Consider the following 17,502-nt stretch of genomic DNA (forward strand, 5'->3'; position numbering starts at 1 on the left):
ATTCATCTTTTTTTTGATGATTCATGGTGGTCACTCAGCTGCTTCTAAGCTCCACATTTTACTGTCATATGTCACCTGCGTTTTATTGATGAGCGTTTATCAATAATAATGATAATATTGATCCTGTTTAATTATCTTAAACATCTGAATCATTAATCAGAGACGATCATTAAAAGTCTGACAGATGTGTTTCACATCTGGTTCTGCGTGCCGCTGAGGGGGCGGAGCTTCGCAGATGTTTTCCTGAACCTTTTAATACCAAAAAGACCCGTTTGGAGCCCTGAATGTCTGAATTTAACCCGAAAACGAGTCACTTCTGTGCCCGAATGGGTCGGTACCACGACCTTTAGAACCTTAATTCTTTAAAAAGGAGCCTTTAAAACTTTAAACTAGATTTAAAGATACAGGAAAACTGATATTTATATATTTACTGATATATTGAATCCAGTTAAATTAACTGTTAATTTACTTTTTTATTTCCATAATCAAAGGAAAATCCTGTTTGGTTGATGAGATGCAACATTTAACTCATTTTAACTAATTTTAATTCATTTTAACTCATTTTAACTCATTTTAACTCAATTTAACTCATTTTAACTAATTTCCTCAAATTTAACACCAGATCAGATAAAACTTTAAATACTTAAGTGAATCTTTTAGAGAAATCTTATGGACGAGAACTGATTTATTAACTTTAAATCTTAATTTATGGTGTTTTGATTTTTGCTCCTCAGCCTTCAGTCATCGTTATATTTATTTATAATTAACCTGAAACTGTTTTAATGATCAAAGCTGAATAATCATCATTTATCAGCTGTTTGTGTTTAATTTAAAATGAGTTAGAACTGTTTAATTAAAGCTGTATGTGTGACTTTCAGTGCTTTTATTTTATAGTAATTATGTAATGGATAGAAAGGTAAAAATGAGTTATTTTATTCAACATTTGGGGCTTTTTTCTGAGGATTCACAGAAGAAAACATTGAAGTCTAATCACCAGCATCTTAATCTCTACGTTTGAGCGACTGAAACATGTTTGGAAAGTACCTGAAAGCTTTATCAGTTCTATAAAGTTTACCATAAAGCTCCTGGAAAAAGACATTTTAAGTATAAAGCTGATCTTTCATTGTTCTGAGCATGAAAGCAGCAGCAGAAACCGTCAGGATTCTGGGAAACTTTAACCTTTTAGTCCGATTCGAGCCCAGAATCCCTTCAGAGTAGAAGGAGGCTGAACGGATCCTTCTCTTCCTGCAGGCATCCCCTGTTTCCTCTGCTTGCTCTGATATTTGAGAAATGTGAGCTGGCGACGTGCACGCCGAGGCAGAGCGGCGTGGCCGGAGGAGACGTCTGCTCCTCGGACTCTTTCAGCGAAGACATCGCCGTCTTCTCCAAGCAGGTAGAAGTTAGTTAAAGGTTCCAGTTACTACTTTCAGTTCTTATTTCATTTTAGAAAACTTGAGATTCTTCATTTGAGTTCATTTATCATCTGTCTTTATTCAGATGTTCATCTGACGACCTTTGACCCGTGACCTTTAGCTTCTGTGATGCTGATTGCAGGTTTTACAGGTTTTTTCCTTGATTTTTACGTTGGTTTCGCTGTTTCTTCGTGTTTAGATGCGACTGGAAAAGCCTTTGTTTTCATCAAACCCAGAGCTGGATAACTTGGTGAGTTATTTCAGCTGAAATCTGGTTTCTATGTTCAGATTTTTATGGAATGAATGAACTGAAAGGCCCCTCTGGGACAGGTAAATGAGCTTCAGTTAACACCGTGGTCGGCAGCATTATCCCTACAGAGAGAGGACTGGTCTGCTGACATCAGTTACCTCCTGCTGAGCTGCTGAGCTGCTGTAGATCAGAACTTAATGGGACCTTCTTTGCATCCTCTGAAAGTTTCCTGATGAGCTTCTTGTCTGTGAAAATGCTGAGTTTCCTCTCTGCTTTGGACACTCTGAAAGCCTTCTAATGGTCTTTCTGGCACTTTTTTGCAGAAAATGAGAGTTTTCTGTCCTAAAACCTCGAGCTAACGTGGCTCTATGACTCTAAGTGAAGGCTTGCTTGGTGCAGGTTAGAGTTCAGCTGGCTTCAGGAGATCCAGCTGTGACAGGGAAACAATATTTTAATATATCTGCATCCGTAGGAAGTTGTTTGGGTGTAAAACATGTCATAATATCAGCTGCAGGACTGATCCCATCTCTAACCGTGACCAACGAGTTGTTCAAAAAAGGAACTTTCTCTCTGTTCAGCTTTAATGTTCTTCTGAAAGATGTTCGGTTTCCACTGGTTGTGTCGTTGGTCTAAATGTTGAACATTTGTGACATAAAATGTGTGATTCTTGAGTAAAAACCTTGTTTCTGTGGGTTGAATCAGAGAGAAAAGTCTCCATCTTACAAAGAATATTTAGTTCTGGTTTATTCGTGATTTTTACTGAAATTACCACTTTAAACGTGTTTCTGCAGATGATTCAGGCAATACAAGTGTTGCGGTTCCACCTCCTGGAGCTGGAGAAGGTAAAAAACTCCAATTAATGTAACATCTGATGCTTTATCTGAAATAATGAGATTATCACCTGTTAAATCAGGTTTAGGTTGAATAAATTCTCTGTAACAAACTGTAATATTCCAATAATATCAGATGCATTACACACATATTAATAAAAAGTTCTGTTCAACATTTGCATATTTTTGTCATTATATTTATATGAAGTGAGGAATCATAACTGCACATTTCATGACTGAAAATACACGTGCGCTTCTTTTTAGGTTCATGAGCTTTGTGATAATTTCTGCCATCGATACATCAGCTGCCTGAAAGGGAAAATGCCGATCGATCTGGTCATAGACGACAGAGATGGGAACAAATCAGACAGCGAAGACTTTTTCAGGTCCTCAGGGAACAATATGGAGCAGGTAAAGAAACTGAGAAAACAACAAATGTTCTGGATTTAGATCCAGTGTGAGAGGTCAAGGGTTTAGATCCCGGACAAGCCCCCAATTATGCTGTGACCCAGAAATATAAAGTGGAGAAAAATAAAAGTTCACTTCAGGAAAGAAACCAAAGTTTAAAGTAAACCTTTTTAAAGCGATGAGGACGATGAAGCTCATGCACAACCCAGCAGGAGTATTACACATGCATAATTTTAAATATCCTCTTTTATTTTACTACTTAATTATCCAATTATTAACGGTAGCGTGCTTAAAGATGTGAGAACTCCATCCAAGAGTCGACAGGGAAAAACCTTTGTCTGAATGGGGGCTTGTCCGGGATCTCAACGCTTGACAGATTGTGTGCAGTTTGGTTTACATGCCAGTAGGGGGCGCTACAGCCTGTAGTTTAGTCTAACATAAAACACAAAGAAGGAAACAAAAAGGCGTCTGTTGGTTTGGAGCTTTTCAAGTTGAGTTTGTCTCGTCTGAACTGAGAGGAAAAGTTTCTGCTCCTCTAAACTGAACTAAACTGGCTTCATTTCATCTTAAAACCAGAGTGAGAACAACTGAAACTTTCTAAATGTAAATAAATAACTTAAATAAACTTGATGATTGAAACGATGTTTGCTGCAGAGTTCATGGAGCAGAGATCAGGACGACTCGGCGTCGGTCCGGTCCGGCGGCACACCGGGAGGTGCAGGACAGGCGTCTCATAACGGGGACAACAGCAGTGAACCAGGTACGACCGGAGAACACAAACAGCCTTCTTTACGACTTTAACACCTCTCAGGTTCTCCACCTGCAGAGTCCAAACTCTTCGGAGGTTCTTCAGCATGTTCAAATATGTCGGATTCATAGCCGAGGGAAATATTAACAGGATGAAGGTTTTCTTTGCATGTTTTTGTCTTGTTTTGACTGAATAAAAACTCTGTAAACAGTCACTTAGATGTTTACCTTTCCGGAGCTAAAATTAGCACGTTTTAACGGGAGAGTTAGCAACCCTGGACCCGAAAGAGGGATCGTATCCCTGGACAAAAGTGCATCTTTGAGCACTTATCTACCAGCTATAGAGATCATCTGTTGTTTTCAGAAGGAGCAACAGGCCACTGATCAGAATGACTCGAGCTAACTGGCCTTATGGCTTCTTTGGCCGATGACTGTTTCCCATCAGCAGCCATCGGTGGTTTTACACTTTAATACACATCATTCTTACAGTCAGTGAGTATAACACATCGAGACATCGCCTCTCAGAACCTGCAGAACCTCTTGAAGCGCAGCCCCAACCTCTTCTTTGGTCCGAGCTCCAACTCTTCAACACGTTCTGTTGGACTAAGCTTTTTGGACTTTGTGTAATCGAACCGACAAACACCAAAACAAACGATCTGGGAGGAATAATCTGTGAAATCTGTATCTTTTTAGGCCCATTTTTATTTCTAAGATTATTAAGTATTACTACAATAAGTTTGTTTATTTAATAAAAAATCAGAAACAGCAAGAACTGAGCAGAAAATGAGCAGAAAATGAGCAGAAATGCTCCCGGTCTTAGCTCGGAGTTACCTGGCGTGTTTCAGGTTAACGTGCAGCTGTCGGTGTGTTTTGGAGACGTTTTACTGGACCTTTGAAATGACCTGATATGAAATTTGTTGTGATCTGTGGCTGCATAAATAAAACTGAAGTGAATCGAATGTTCTGATGTTGGGCTCAGTTTGCAGGTTGCAGTAAGTTGGACCTCCTCCTGCTCAGGGCTGTGCCGGGGGAGGGGTGTAAAGCAGCCTGGGGGAGTTGGCGGTTCAGGCCTAATGAGGCTGAGAGCTTGTTTATGGAGTTACGCATCGTTTTTATGATTATTTCCACCTCTTCAGGCTGCAGGGCTCGGCTCAGCTGAGGCTCTGGGCAGGACGTGGGCTGCCGGGACCCGGGGCCCTAACCCCGGCCCTGTTAAAAACACTGAGGAGAAAACGAGCCTCATTAAAGAGGCAGAACGAGTGCCATAAAGGCTGCAACTCAGCTGCTGTTAGTGGTTTCCAGTTGAAATGCTGCGTTATGTGGGGGCGTGGGGGGGTCAGCAGTGTGAATCCACACTTTTTAGTGTTGGCTGGAGCTGTGCCGCCACAGAAATACACTCAGCCTGTGTGAATATTCAGCTAATTAGCTGCCAGTTCATCAGCTGTGATAATGAGAAGTTAAACATCTCATGAAATGTTCGTAAAGCACCTTAAAACAGCCCAAGACCTGAGTTTTTACAACCTGGAATCTAACGTAATGGAAACATTGTTCGGTATTCAGTCAGTGGGCGGAGCCACAGATATGACATCACTCTCATGAATGAATTAATCATCATCCTGCAGCCAATCAGAACCCAGAATTCTGTTCAGAACTGTTCATACAGACGAGTTCCTGCAGATTCATCAGTCCCAACCACAGCATGTGAGGCCCTCATGGGTCCTAAATGAGCTGAAAAATGGGCCCCGCATGGGTCTGTCCACGGGTTCCAGATTAGTTCTGAATGGGCCCAGAACCACACTGGAGAACCCAGGTGGGCAACAATAAGGGGCCTAATTTCAGCCCATTTAAAACCCACATGGGCCCCACATACAAATGTTCACCACATTCCTTAAAATGTGACTATTATTCATATTTTATTATTCTGTCTCTGACATATTTAACTCACAGGAACATTAGATTTATCCCATTTATCAACTTTAATTCTTTTAGGTGTTTCTGTTTAATGTACAAAGTGGGACATGCTTTCAGAGACTTTGAGACTTAGTTTTCAGGGTATTTTAAAGCTTTATGAGGTGTATCAATCCCACCCAGAAACATCTCAAAGCTCCATGCTTGGGGGGTGGCTGTGTTCCTCTCCTTTGACTTCCTTGTTATCTGCGAATAACTCAGAACTAAAGAGGGATGCTTTTCTGTTGCTGTCAGTTAAGGCTGCAGAAGGAAAGATGGTATCATGCACCTGTGGAGCAGTTCCCTGTGCATCCGAAGGTGAAGTTAAAGGGGAACCTCCTGCACTGATGCTTGGGTTTGTAGCCAAATCTATGGTCTGGTTCCTCATTGGCCAAACTCTGCTAATCGCTCTAAAATGCCTTGTATAAAATGTTGTATAATGTGGCTGATCGGTACATCGTTGCTGCTGCGTTGTACGGATCAGTCACATCATACTGTAACGCAGACCACTGAGAAACCAGTAGGGACCACAGGGGCGTCTGCTGTGTCCTAGGAGAGTTCAGACTTTGTCTCCTGTTTCTAAGTCATGTGACCTCCCCTCTACCTTCCTTATGAAGGCCTTTTCACCTGTTCAATAACATCTACTGATGGCTGTTCCTGTTACTGATGCACGTCTCAGAGACCCGAGCAGCTCAAACTGAACACCTGCACAGGTTGTTTCTGACCAGGACACTGAACAAAACCTCTGCTGTCTGCTAACATGCTAATGTCTGCTAACATGCTAATGTCTGCTAACATGCTAACGGTCCTGTGTCGACCAGGTGACTGTCTGGATAACAACATGGCGTCTCCCAGCACGGGCGACGATGACGACCTCGACAGAGACAGACTGCACAACAAGAAGAGAGGCATCTTCCCCAAAGTGGCGACCAACATCCTGAGAGCCTGGCTGTTCCAGCACCTGACGGTAGGAGTTTAGTGAAGCGTTAGCATTAGCATACTGTGGAGCGATTTCATCCCAACGGCCCTCATTTTCATCATAAAAAGTGCTGCTTTCAGCAGAAGACCAACCAAAGTCAGGTTTACGTGTCTTACTTTGAAAATATTCAGGTTCAGATAAACCTGATTTACACACTTTTAAGTTTGTGAAAGAATGAAAAACATATTCACAGAACTGCAGAAACGCCCAGAAGTTTTCTTCAGTCTAAAATCCTGTGAAAAAGGTATAAAAGGTTTGGTTTTCCGCTGCCCCTGGAAGCTAAACATCAGCCCAGTGCTTCAGTTGGGATTAAATAGAACATTCGACAGCATTTGTCCGGGTGTTTGGACTCTTGTTTGACTTGTTTTCTGTCTGCCCGGTTTGGTTTTGTTGGGTCGGTACCGTTGAACTCTGCCCTGCAGCATCGGCTCTTCTGTTCTGGGGATTTTTCTGTACCTTGTTGATCTAAATGACTTAGTGACTCTTCCTCTGTGCCTTAGTTAAAGACAGCTTGCAGTGAGTTTCCTGTTTAACTGGAAAAGAAGCTGTGTGTTCAGGTGTGTCTGAGCAGGGAGTTTCCACAGGATTAGCTCTCTGAGCTTTGTCTTAATAATAAGAGATTTATGAAGCTGAAGTAACTCTTGCTGTAAAAGTGGAAAAAGAGACAGCTTAGTGCTGAAAATCCCAGTACGCAGTGACTCCGGGTTTTGGCTGAGCCCTGCAGAACAGCCCTAACCCCCCCCCGCCTGCCTCCAAACAGGGACGGGCTAAATCTGTCGCCGTCTGCTCAGGGGGGGTCGGGGCCGCTGCCAGGACTCAAAGCTGAACCTGCAGGACGGCGAGTGCTGCAGCAGATGGGAGGTGGAGAGAAAGATGGGGGAGGGATGGTACCTGAGAGAAAGAGGGAGGAAGGGGGAAAGAAAGAACCTGTCGGGGGTGGAGGTTGTGTGAAGGGCAGCTTGTTCAGAAAATACTGAAACAAAGCTGCAGCTCTGACACCCAAAAGACTCAAAACACAACATTAATACCTTCTGTTTGAATATTAGCAGCAGTACGAAGGTTCATCCTGACATGTTTCAACAGAGCAATGCTGTTATTATTCTTTTTTCAGCATCATTTGTGTAAAAACACACCCATCCATCCAGGGTTTACCCCGCCTCTCGTCCAATGACAGCTGGGATAGCTGACGAACTTTTTAAATGAAACTCAAAACTCGTTAAATGAGGAACTTTCACACAAAGGGGAACTAAATAAATACCAGGGTTGTGTTTTGGGGGAGTTTTACACTTCAGACGCCCTGATATATGCTCCCAGGAGCAGGAAGAAGGAGTTTTACACTTCAGACGCCCTGATATATGCTCCCAGGAACAGGAAGAAGGAGTTTTACACTTCAGACGCCCTGATATATGCTCCCAGGAACAGGAAGAAGGAGTTTTACACTTCAGACGCCCTGATATATGCTCCCAGGAACAGGAAGAAGGAGTTTTACACTTCAGACGCCCTGATATATGCTCCCAGGAACAGGAAGAAGGAGTTTTACACTTCAGACGCCCTGATATATGCTCCCAGGAGCAGGAAGAAGGAGTTTTACACTTCAGACGCCCTGATATATGCTCCCAGGAGCAGGAAGAAGGAGTTTTACACTTCAGACGCCCTGATATATGCTCCCAGGAACAGGAAGAAGGAGTTTTACACTTCAGACGCCCTGATATATGCTCCCAGGAGCAGGAAGAAGGAGTTTTACACTTCAGACGCCCTGATATATGCTCCCAGGAGCAGGAAGAAGGAGTTTTACACTTCAGACGCCCTGATATATGCTCCCAGGAACAGGAAGAAGGAGTTTTACACTTCAGACGCCCTGATATATGCTCCCAGGAACAGGAAGAAGGAGTTTTACACTTCAGACGCCCTGATATATGCTCCCAGGAGCAGGAAGAAGGAGTTTTACACTTCAGACGCCCTGATATATGCTCCCAGGAACAGGAAGAAGGAGTTTTACACTTCAGACGCCCTGATATCTGCTCCCAGGAACAGGAAGAAGGAGTTTTACACTTCAGACGCCCTGATATATGCTCCCAGGAGCAGGAAGAAGGAGTTTTACACTTCAGACGCCCTGATATCTGCTCCCAGGAGCAGGAAGAAGGAGTTTTACACTTCAGACGCCCTGATATATGCTCCCAGGAACAGGAAGAAGGAGTTTTACACTTCAGACGCCCTGATATCTGCTCCCAGGAACAGGAAGAAGGAGTTTTACACTTCAGACGCCCTGATATATGCTCCCAGGAGCAGGAAGAAGGAGTTTTACACTTCAGACGCCCTGATATATGCTCCCAGGAACAGGAAGAAGGAGTTTTACACTTCAGACGCCCTGATATATGCTCCCAGGAACAGGAAGAAGGAGTTTTACACTTCAGACGCCCTGATATATGCTCCCAGGAACAGGAAGAAGGAGTTTTACACTTCAGACGCCCTGATATATGCTCCCAGGAGCAGGAAGAAGGAGTTTTACACAATATGGAGACTTTACAAAAATGTACGTGAAAACTTGGATGGAAACCTGTTTCCCAGATTATTTCTGAGGTCCTGATAAATTCTGACAATTCAGCTCCAGTTTTTCCTCCATTTTGCCTTGATGGATGCCTCATGTCCGTTGACTGTGTGGCTATTTGTGCTTTGTTTGCTCGGTACAGGAAAAGACTGTCACCACACAAGGAAAGCCATTTAAAATAATGAGTTTCAGAGAGTTGTTGTATTCCATCTGAAAGGAACATCCCTCCTATACCCTCATGACCTCAAGCATCATTTCTGGGTGATGCATCGGTGTCCAAATCAAAATCAGCCACTCTGTAACGGCTTTAAAGGTTCACCTGCAGTTGGAACTATTTAAGCAAATGTGTTAAAGTGAGAAAGCTTTAAAAGGACAGCGGGCTGGATGCTGCTGTTCTGATGTTTGGGAACTCACTGAAGGCAGAAACGTCTGATAAATGACTGAAAACAGCACAAATATTTAACCTGTAAGAGATTTTCCTTCATTAAACAGAAGAACTCCGCAGAAGTCGGAGCTGTGAGTCAGACGTTAATTAGAAGCAGATGTGATGAAACATGAAAATCTGGGAGTTTATCATCAATAATCTCAGCGTGATTAAAAGCAGACGCTTCATCAGTCTGAGGCTGTGGAGCTGAAACGGCTTCATCATCCCTGTCAGCGAAGGTTTGTCTCACATCAACACTGCTGACCGCCTCAGCCGGAGCTGCAGCTCATAAAGACTGAAGCTGCCGTCTGCACACGTGCACGCACACACGCACACACGTGCACGCACACACGTGCACGCACTCAGTTTCATGTGAAAGTGCAAAAATCATCTGCAGCGAGGGTTTATTTCCTGCAAAGCCGAAGCAGGTGGGTGACGCTGTGCCACCGTTTGTTTACGCTCACTCGGCTCGTTCATGACCAGCTCTAACGAGCGCTTCACGCACCTGGCGTGCACGTGATCGAATGGTTCACGCACGTGGCGTGCACGTGATCGAATGGTTCACGCACGTGATCCCGTCAGCAGATCTTTCCACATTCAGCATGACGACGACCGAAAACTCCACCAAACCAGTCGTTGCTGACTGTGAAACTTCAAAGCCGCAGAACTCCACCCAGCCGAGGCCTCCTGAGCTGAGCAGGAAGCCCCAGCGCTGACCTCAGGCCCCCCTGCACCCATCCATCTGGGTTCAGGGGGCAGCGGGCCCCCCTGCACCCATCCATCTGGGTTCAGGGGCAGCGGGCCCCCCTGCACCCATCCATCTGGGTTCAGGGGCAGCGGGACACCTCCACCCATCCATCAGCAGCTGTTTACGGCCTGAGAGCGGCAGATGTGGGTGGATGGCGAGGACACGGCAGCCCAGGGGGAGCAACATGTGTGCAGCCGCCTGCCGCCACCCAACGGTAACCCCCCCCCCCCCCCCCCCCCTCCTACTGCAGCCATGACCAAACAGGAAGTCTCTCTAACAACGCCGTCAGACATCAAACGGCAGCACTGAGAGCTCCACCATCACCTCCGTCTGGTTGCAGTGACTCCGTCCATCATCATGTTGGCAGATCGACCCCCGCACCCCCCCCCCCCGCACCCCGAGCTGATTGCAGTCTGAGTGTTTGGCGCCACAGATGTAACAAATGGAGCGCATTAACTGCGGTGGTGATTGTGTTTACGCCTTCAGCCTCCAAACTGAGAAAGGACAGCGTGTCAGCATGATGTGAACGTGGTTCAGATGTTTCATGGTTTCCAACACGGCCGTTTATCAACGACACCGATGGTCTCAATAAATGTGAGCGATGAAGATCTCTGCAGAGTTCTGATGTAGTCCTCGTGTTTCTCTGCAGCCTTCAGTGTCTCAGACTCTAAAACATTCATATCACAGAGCTGTTGGAGTTTTATTTCTGTTCAATTATGCAGCAACAATTCACAAAGAAAAAAGAACAATTAGGAAACTTTATAGTTTAGTTAAAGTCCAGTTAAACTCATCCCAGTCCAGTCCAGTTCAGTCCAGTTTAGTCCAGTTTAATCCAGTTCAGTTCAGTCCAGTTCAGTCCATCCATCCATCCATCCATCCATCCATCCATCCATCCATCCATCCATCCATCCATCTTCTATACCGTCAAACCGTTAATCGGGTAGCGGGGGGGCTGGAGCCTATCCCAGCAGTCATCGGGCGAAAGGCGGGGTACACCCTGGACGGGTCGCCAGTCCATCACAGGGCCACATAGAGACAAACCATGCACTCACTCCTACGGACAATTTGGAGTCACCAGTTAACCTGACATGCATGTTTTTGGATGGTGGGAGGAAGCCGGGGAACCCGGAGAGAACAGGGATACACAGGGAGAACATGCCCAGTCCAGTCCAGTTTAGTCCAGTTTAATCCAGTTTAATCCAGTCCAGTTTAGTCCAGTTTAATCCAGTTTAATCCAGTCCAGTTTAGTCCAGTTTAATCCAGTCCAGTCTAATCCAGTCCAGTCCAGTCCAGGGGGGTGGGGGGGACCTCTGGTCCAGCAGAACCAGAACCGAACATGAGTTTGATGCTACTCGAGGCTGAGGTCAGGTAACAGAGAAAATACTTAACCTGAAACTCTTCATCACCTTCATGGCTCTCTGGGCCTGGTTAAATATAAAGGAAGGCTGCTCCGTGGCACCCTCTCCCTGCAGTGAAAACATCATCCATTACCTCTGTGACAGCCCCCCCCGGGGGCCCCAGGACCAGCTCTCTGTGGGGGTCGCCTTCATTGACCTCTCACCCCTGCATGCACACACTTAAACACACACACAAAGCCCAGCATGTGGTCACATACATCACGGCCGTGTAAATTAGCATCAGTCAGATAATGAAGCCAGGAGGCAGTCAGATGGCAGATGGAGGGAAACACAGTTCAGGAGCAAATAATCACATCAAAAACTGATCATTTTTTGCTTTTCCACCTAAATTTAGCTTCTTTAAGGTTCTGATGACCTCATCTGAAGTCCCTGTTGGAGGGTCAAATAGTTTCTGGTGAATAAACACCATCACATGAACTGATAAATACAGTGAAAACAGATAACTTCAGTCTCATGTCCTGTTATCTGTCCCTGACATTCTGATGTGTTGAAGCGTCTCAAATCACAGGCTGCAGCACTCAACTTGATTTGTTTTTATCTCCAAAGCCCGACTCCATCAATAATTCATTTTATTTGCCCCAAAATGAAAAAGAGGGTGTCAAAAAAGTTGGATTGAATGAATAATTTATACACCATAAAGCAGTGCTGCTGCTTATCACTCATCACTCTTACTCATGAGACATGAAACAGCCGCTAAATGTGTAACCTACTCTTAAACTGAGCCTAAAGAAAACATAAAATCAATTCGAACAGCCGCCTGTAGGAGACTCTCAGGGTTTCAAAGCATGTTAAAGGTGTGCAGCAGCAGGTTAAAGGTCTGCAGCAGCAGGTTAAAGGTGTGCAGCAGCAGGTTAAAGGTGTGCAGCAGCAGGTTAAAGGTGTGCAGCGGCAGGTTAAAGGTCTGCAGCAGCAGGTTAAAGGTGTGCAGCAGCAGGTTAAAGGTGTGCAGCAGCAGGTTAAAGGTCTGCAGCAGCAGGTTAAAGGTGTGCAGCAGCAGGTTAAAGGTGTGCAGCGGCAGGTTAAAGGTGTGCAGCAGCAGGTTAAAGGTGTGCAGCGGCAGGTTAAAGGTCTGCAGCAGCAGGTTAAAGGTCTGCAGCAGCAAGTTAAAGGTGTGCAGCAGCAGGTTAAAGGTGTGCAGCGGCAGGTTAAAGGTGTGCAGCGGCAGGTTAAAGGTGTGCAGCGGCAGGTTAAAGGTGTGCAGCAGCAGGTTAAAGGTGTGCAGCAGCAGGTTAAAGGTGTGCAGCGGCAGGTTAAAGGTGTGCAGCGGCAGGTTAAAGTGTGCAGCAGCAGGTTAAAGGTGTGCAGCGGCAGGTTAAAGGTCTGCAGCAGCAGGTTAAAGGTCTGCAGCAGCAAGTTAAAGGTGTGCAGCAGCAGGTTAAAGGTGTGCAGCAGCAGGTTAAAGGTGTGCAGCAGCAGGTTAAAGGTCTGCAGCAGCAGGTTAAAGGTCTGCAGCAGCAAGTTAAAGGTGTGCAGCAGCAGGTTAAAGGTCTGCAGCAGCAGGTTAAAGGTGTGCAGCAGCAGGTTAAAGGTCTGCAGCAGCAGGTTAAAGGTGTGCAGCAGCAGGTTAAAGGTGTGCAGCAGCAGGTTAAAGGTCTGCAGCAGCATGTTAAAGGTGTGCAGCAGCAGGTTAAAGGTCTGCAGCAGCATGTTAAAGGTGTGCAGCAGCAGGTTAAAGGTGTGCAGCAGCAGGTTAAAGGTCTGCAGCAGCAGGTTAAAGGTGTGCAGCGGCAGGTTAAAGGTGTGCAGCAGCAGGTTAAAGGTGTGCAGCGGCAGGTTAAAGGTCTGCAGCAGCATGTTAAAGGTCTGCAGCAGCAGGTTAAAGGTGTGCAGCGGCAGGTTAAAGGTGTGCAGCGGCAGGTTAAAGGTCTGTAGCGGCAGGTTAAAGGTGTGCAGCAGCAGGTTAAAGGTGTGCAGCGGCAGGTTAAAGGTCTGTAGCGGCAGGTTAAAGGTGTGCAGCAGTAAGTTAAAGGTGTGCAGTAGCAGGTTAAAGGTGTGCAGCGGCAGGTTAAAGGTGTGCAGCAGCAGGTTAAAGGTGTGCAGCGGCAGGTTAAAGGTGTGCAGCAGCAGGTTAAAGGTGTGCAGCGGCAGGTTAAAGGTCTGTAGCGGCAGGTTAAAGGTGTGCAGTAGCAGGTTAAAGGTGTGCAGCAGCAAGTTAAAGGTCTGCAGCAGCAGGTTAAAGGTGTGCAGCAGCAGGTTAAAGGTGTGCAGCAGCAGGTTAAAGGTGTGCAGCAGCAAGTTAAAGGTGTGCAGCAGCAAGTTAAAGGTGTGCAGCAGCAGGTTAAAGGTGTGCAGCAGTAGGTTAAAGGTGTGCAGCAGCAAGTTAAAGGTCTGCAGCAGCAGGTTAAAGGTGTGCAGCAGCAGGTTAAAGGTGTGCAGCAGCAAGTTAAAGGTCTGCAGCAGCAGGTTAAAGGTGTGCAGCAGCAGGTTAAAGGTGTGCAGCAGCAGGTTAAAGGTGTGCAGCAGCAGGTTAAAGGTGTGCAGCAGCAGGTTAAAGGTGTGCAGCAGCAGGTTAAAGGTGTGCAGCAGCAGGTTAAAGGTCTGCAGCAGCAGGTTAAAGGTGTGCAGCAGCAGGTTAAAGGTGTGCAGCGGCAGGTTAAAGGTCTGCAGCAGCAGGTTAAAGGTCTGCAGCAGCAAGTTAAAGGTGTGCAGCAGCAGGTTAAAGGTGTGCAGCGGCAGGTTAAAGGTGTGCAGCAGCAGGTTAAAGGTGTGCAGCAGCAGGTTAAAGGTGTGCAGCAGCAGGTTAAAGGTGTGCAGCAGCAGGTTAAAGGTGTGCAGCAGCAGGTTAAAGGTGTGCAGCAGCAGGTTAAAGGTGTGCAGCGGCAGGTTAAAGGTATGCAGCGGCAGGTTAAAGGTGTGCAGCGGCAGGTTAAAGGTATGCAGCGGCAGGTTAAAGGTGTGCAGCGGCAGGTTAAAAGTGTGCAGCGGCAGGTTAAAGGTGTGCAGCAGCAGGTTAAAGGTCTGCAGCAGCAGGTTAAAGGTGTGCAGCAGCAGGTTAAAGGCTTTTTGTTTTATGTCTGTCTGACGTTTGGCAAACAAATCTCAAGAAAATAGCTTTACAACGGAGTGATTTATAGATGTACTGTTGGAGCGAGTAGCACTGACCAAGATGGCCGCCCTGCAGGCCCGCCCCTCTCGTGTTTATGTACATATGTCTCTGGTCACATGACCCTCTTCTCCTCATGGACCCCCACCGGCTGCATGAATCAGATCCAGCCCCTGATGCTGCCCACAGAGACTTCTGGGTCTGCAGCAGCTGTTTAAACTCAGTCCTACAGGCTGATGCTCCTTCTGGACCTCTGAGATCCTCTCAGAACCTCGTCTGGTTCTGGTTCTGCCATCCCTACAAACAGGGCAGTCTGAGTCTGGACTGTTCTCACCTTTTTAATTTCTCCTGGGTATTCGGGATGAGTTGGACCTCATAAGCAGAGTCTTTCCACAGGAAACAGTTTTGGCAAAAACACGCCGCCTTCGGTTCATTTCATGAAAGGACGACCGATAAATCTGTGAGATTAATAAATGTAGAAAGAACCAGAGGCTTCTCCAGCTGAAGTTTCCAGGTTATCTCTGACTTTCTCTTTTAAATTAAGAAGCATTTTGTCAAATGAAGACGAAGAAGAGATTTTGTGTCTTAGTGGGACAAAAAGGGCAAATAAGAATAGAAAAACTAATTACTGCATTTATCACCTCAACAGGCTGAAACATCTTCATTCTGTGCAACAAGCTGTTTAAAGTCAGGATGATGCTGAGGAGACGTATTCACTCACATGAAATTTGGTCTTTTGACTACAATTGAAATATTTCCTGGAGGCCAAGTTCATGCTTCCTAAACGGTGAAGTAGAAATAATGACAGAAACACAGGACTGATGATTTATTCTGGCCTCACACTGAAAACAGATCCTCGGTTTAAGGACCACTGATAACAGGCACAGTCGGACCTACTCTGGGCCCTGATGGTGCCGCTGTGGGACTTTCACGGTCCAACAGGTCATGAGCCTAACTGGGATTAGGAAAGGATCTAAAATGGGTCGTGGCAAGTGCTGCTGTCTCAGTTATCGTCAGAGATCAAGTTATTTGTCTTTCCATCATTTAGATTTTCTTGGTGTTGAAATGAAGCATTTCGTACAAATGAGATGATGCTCATCGGTTATCTCGTGATGAAATCTGATTCGCTCTTCAGTTCAGTTTTGTGTTAAAAATCAGCTTAAAATGTTGTTACTTTTCCTCTCAGCTGGTCTGTTTTAAGGCCCGTTTCCTCATCCTAACCGTTCATATAACTGATCCGAGTCGTGTTTAAGGAGCTTAAATAAGACCAAACACTGAGTGGAACAAACGGTGAAAAGAAGCAGAAGATGAAAGAAAGTTCCTGCTCTGACTGCATGTGAAACCTGGTTCATGCACATAATGAAGCAGCTGTGATGATAACTCAGAGTTCTGAGTACAAACTGTCCACAGCCAGAAACACAGCGTCTCCGCTGAGCCTTAATTGGCCCAGCGTCTCCTCCCGTTATTTATGCCCCATTTCACTTCTCTTTAATGAGTCGAGTTCCTCCTCATGACTTTAATTAGCAGCAGCTTTAGGATGCTGACGCTCTGTTTTGTCCCTCTGCAGCACCCGTACCCATCAGAGGAGCAGAAGAAGCAGCTCGCTCAGGACACCGGCCTCACCATCCTGCAGGTCAACAACTGGTGAGTGGCGACGTGTCGGCGGCCCGAACGTTCGGGCAACCTGAGGCGGATTAGCACAATGATTCATTTCCTTTGTTGCCACAGAGAAGAAGGGCCTAACTGGAGAGTTAATTTGACCCCTGAGGTGTTCGCCTGAGGGACGTTTTTACTGAAACACAAACACTAACCAGAGTTTCATCGCTGGGGATCGTTAGCAGACTATCTAATTAAGCTGTTTTTGTCACAGCATTACAGACCTCAGCACAAGGCAGGTTAATGCTGTCATGATGTAAAGAATGAAGAAAATAAGCCCTTTGGTGCCAATTTACATTATAGCAAAGTAAGAAATAATAGTGAGAGAATACATGTCATTACCATCATAATAACCAGGTAAAAACATGTAATAACAGAGAATAAAGGGTCAGAAACCAAGAGCAGTAACAGGGAAACTAATTTAAAGATGACAGCAAAGCAAAGCTATCTGGTAAAAGTGTTTTAACTCTGTAGAAATAATATGAAAACCTGCTAAAAATAAAATGGTGATTAAAATACCAGTTTCGAGTTGGATAGTTGAATATAGTATAGTTGTATCGTCTCCAGGGGTCTTTGTGGGTGTTTGACCCCAGTGACCTGTTGGCCAGCTCTGCTCTCTGGTCTGTGGGGATCATTGGGTTCAGGAGGGTCCTCATTCAGTACTGAGTCAGTATTAGAAGGTTCATTGTTGAATTTAGGGAATTATTCACTGAGTCTGGTCCATTTTTCGGTGTTTACTTTGAATTGTGAACAAACTGAAGACTTTAAGAGAAAAGTCCTGTGTTCAGTCTGTTCTGGTGTTAGATTTAATATGTTTGTAGCAGCTGAGGAAGGTTTATAGTTTCAAACAGTTGTGGTTTATTCTCCAGACCTCCTGACAGGATGGAAACATAAGTCAGAGTCATCTGCATAGAAACTGACACTTACCGAAGTGTACATTAAACAGGATATAAGACCCGCTGTGGTGGTGAGAGTAACTGCATGTGAGGATGTGAGCATCCTTCTGAAGACTTTTTCATGTGAGGTTCCTTACAGGACGCCATCCTCAGCTTGTTAGTGTCACACAGGTTTAGTCTTAAAGCTCAGAAGTCG

At 45.5% G+C, this 17,502-nt stretch overlaps 1 protein-coding gene across 1 annotated transcript in view; it reads left to right on the top strand.

Moving 5' to 3' along the window:
- meis1a (Meis homeobox 1 a) overlaps positions 1–17,502 on the top strand; it is a 30,922-nt gene that overhangs the window by 2,236 nt on the left and 11,184 nt on the right. The window contains exons 3-9 of the mRNA XM_072384020.1: positions 1,252–1,393; positions 1,612–1,662; positions 2,454–2,504; positions 2,757–2,903; positions 3,555–3,660; positions 6,416–6,561; positions 16,322–16,398. Of these exons, the coding sequence (XP_072240121.1) occupies positions 1,252–1,393; positions 1,612–1,662; positions 2,454–2,504; positions 2,757–2,903; positions 3,555–3,660; positions 6,416–6,561; positions 16,322–16,398 (720 nt within the window). The remainder of the gene's footprint in view (positions 1–1,251; positions 1,394–1,611; positions 1,663–2,453; positions 2,505–2,756; positions 2,904–3,554; positions 3,661–6,415; positions 6,562–16,321; positions 16,399–17,502) is intronic.

Source organism: Leuresthes tenuis, unplaced genomic scaffold (assembly GCF_036924035.1).
Source record: "Leuresthes tenuis unplaced genomic scaffold, fLeuTen1.0.hap1 SCAF_4, whole genome shotgun sequence".
Taxonomy (NCBI): domain Eukaryota; kingdom Metazoa; phylum Chordata; class Actinopteri; order Atheriniformes; family Atherinopsidae; genus Leuresthes; species Leuresthes tenuis.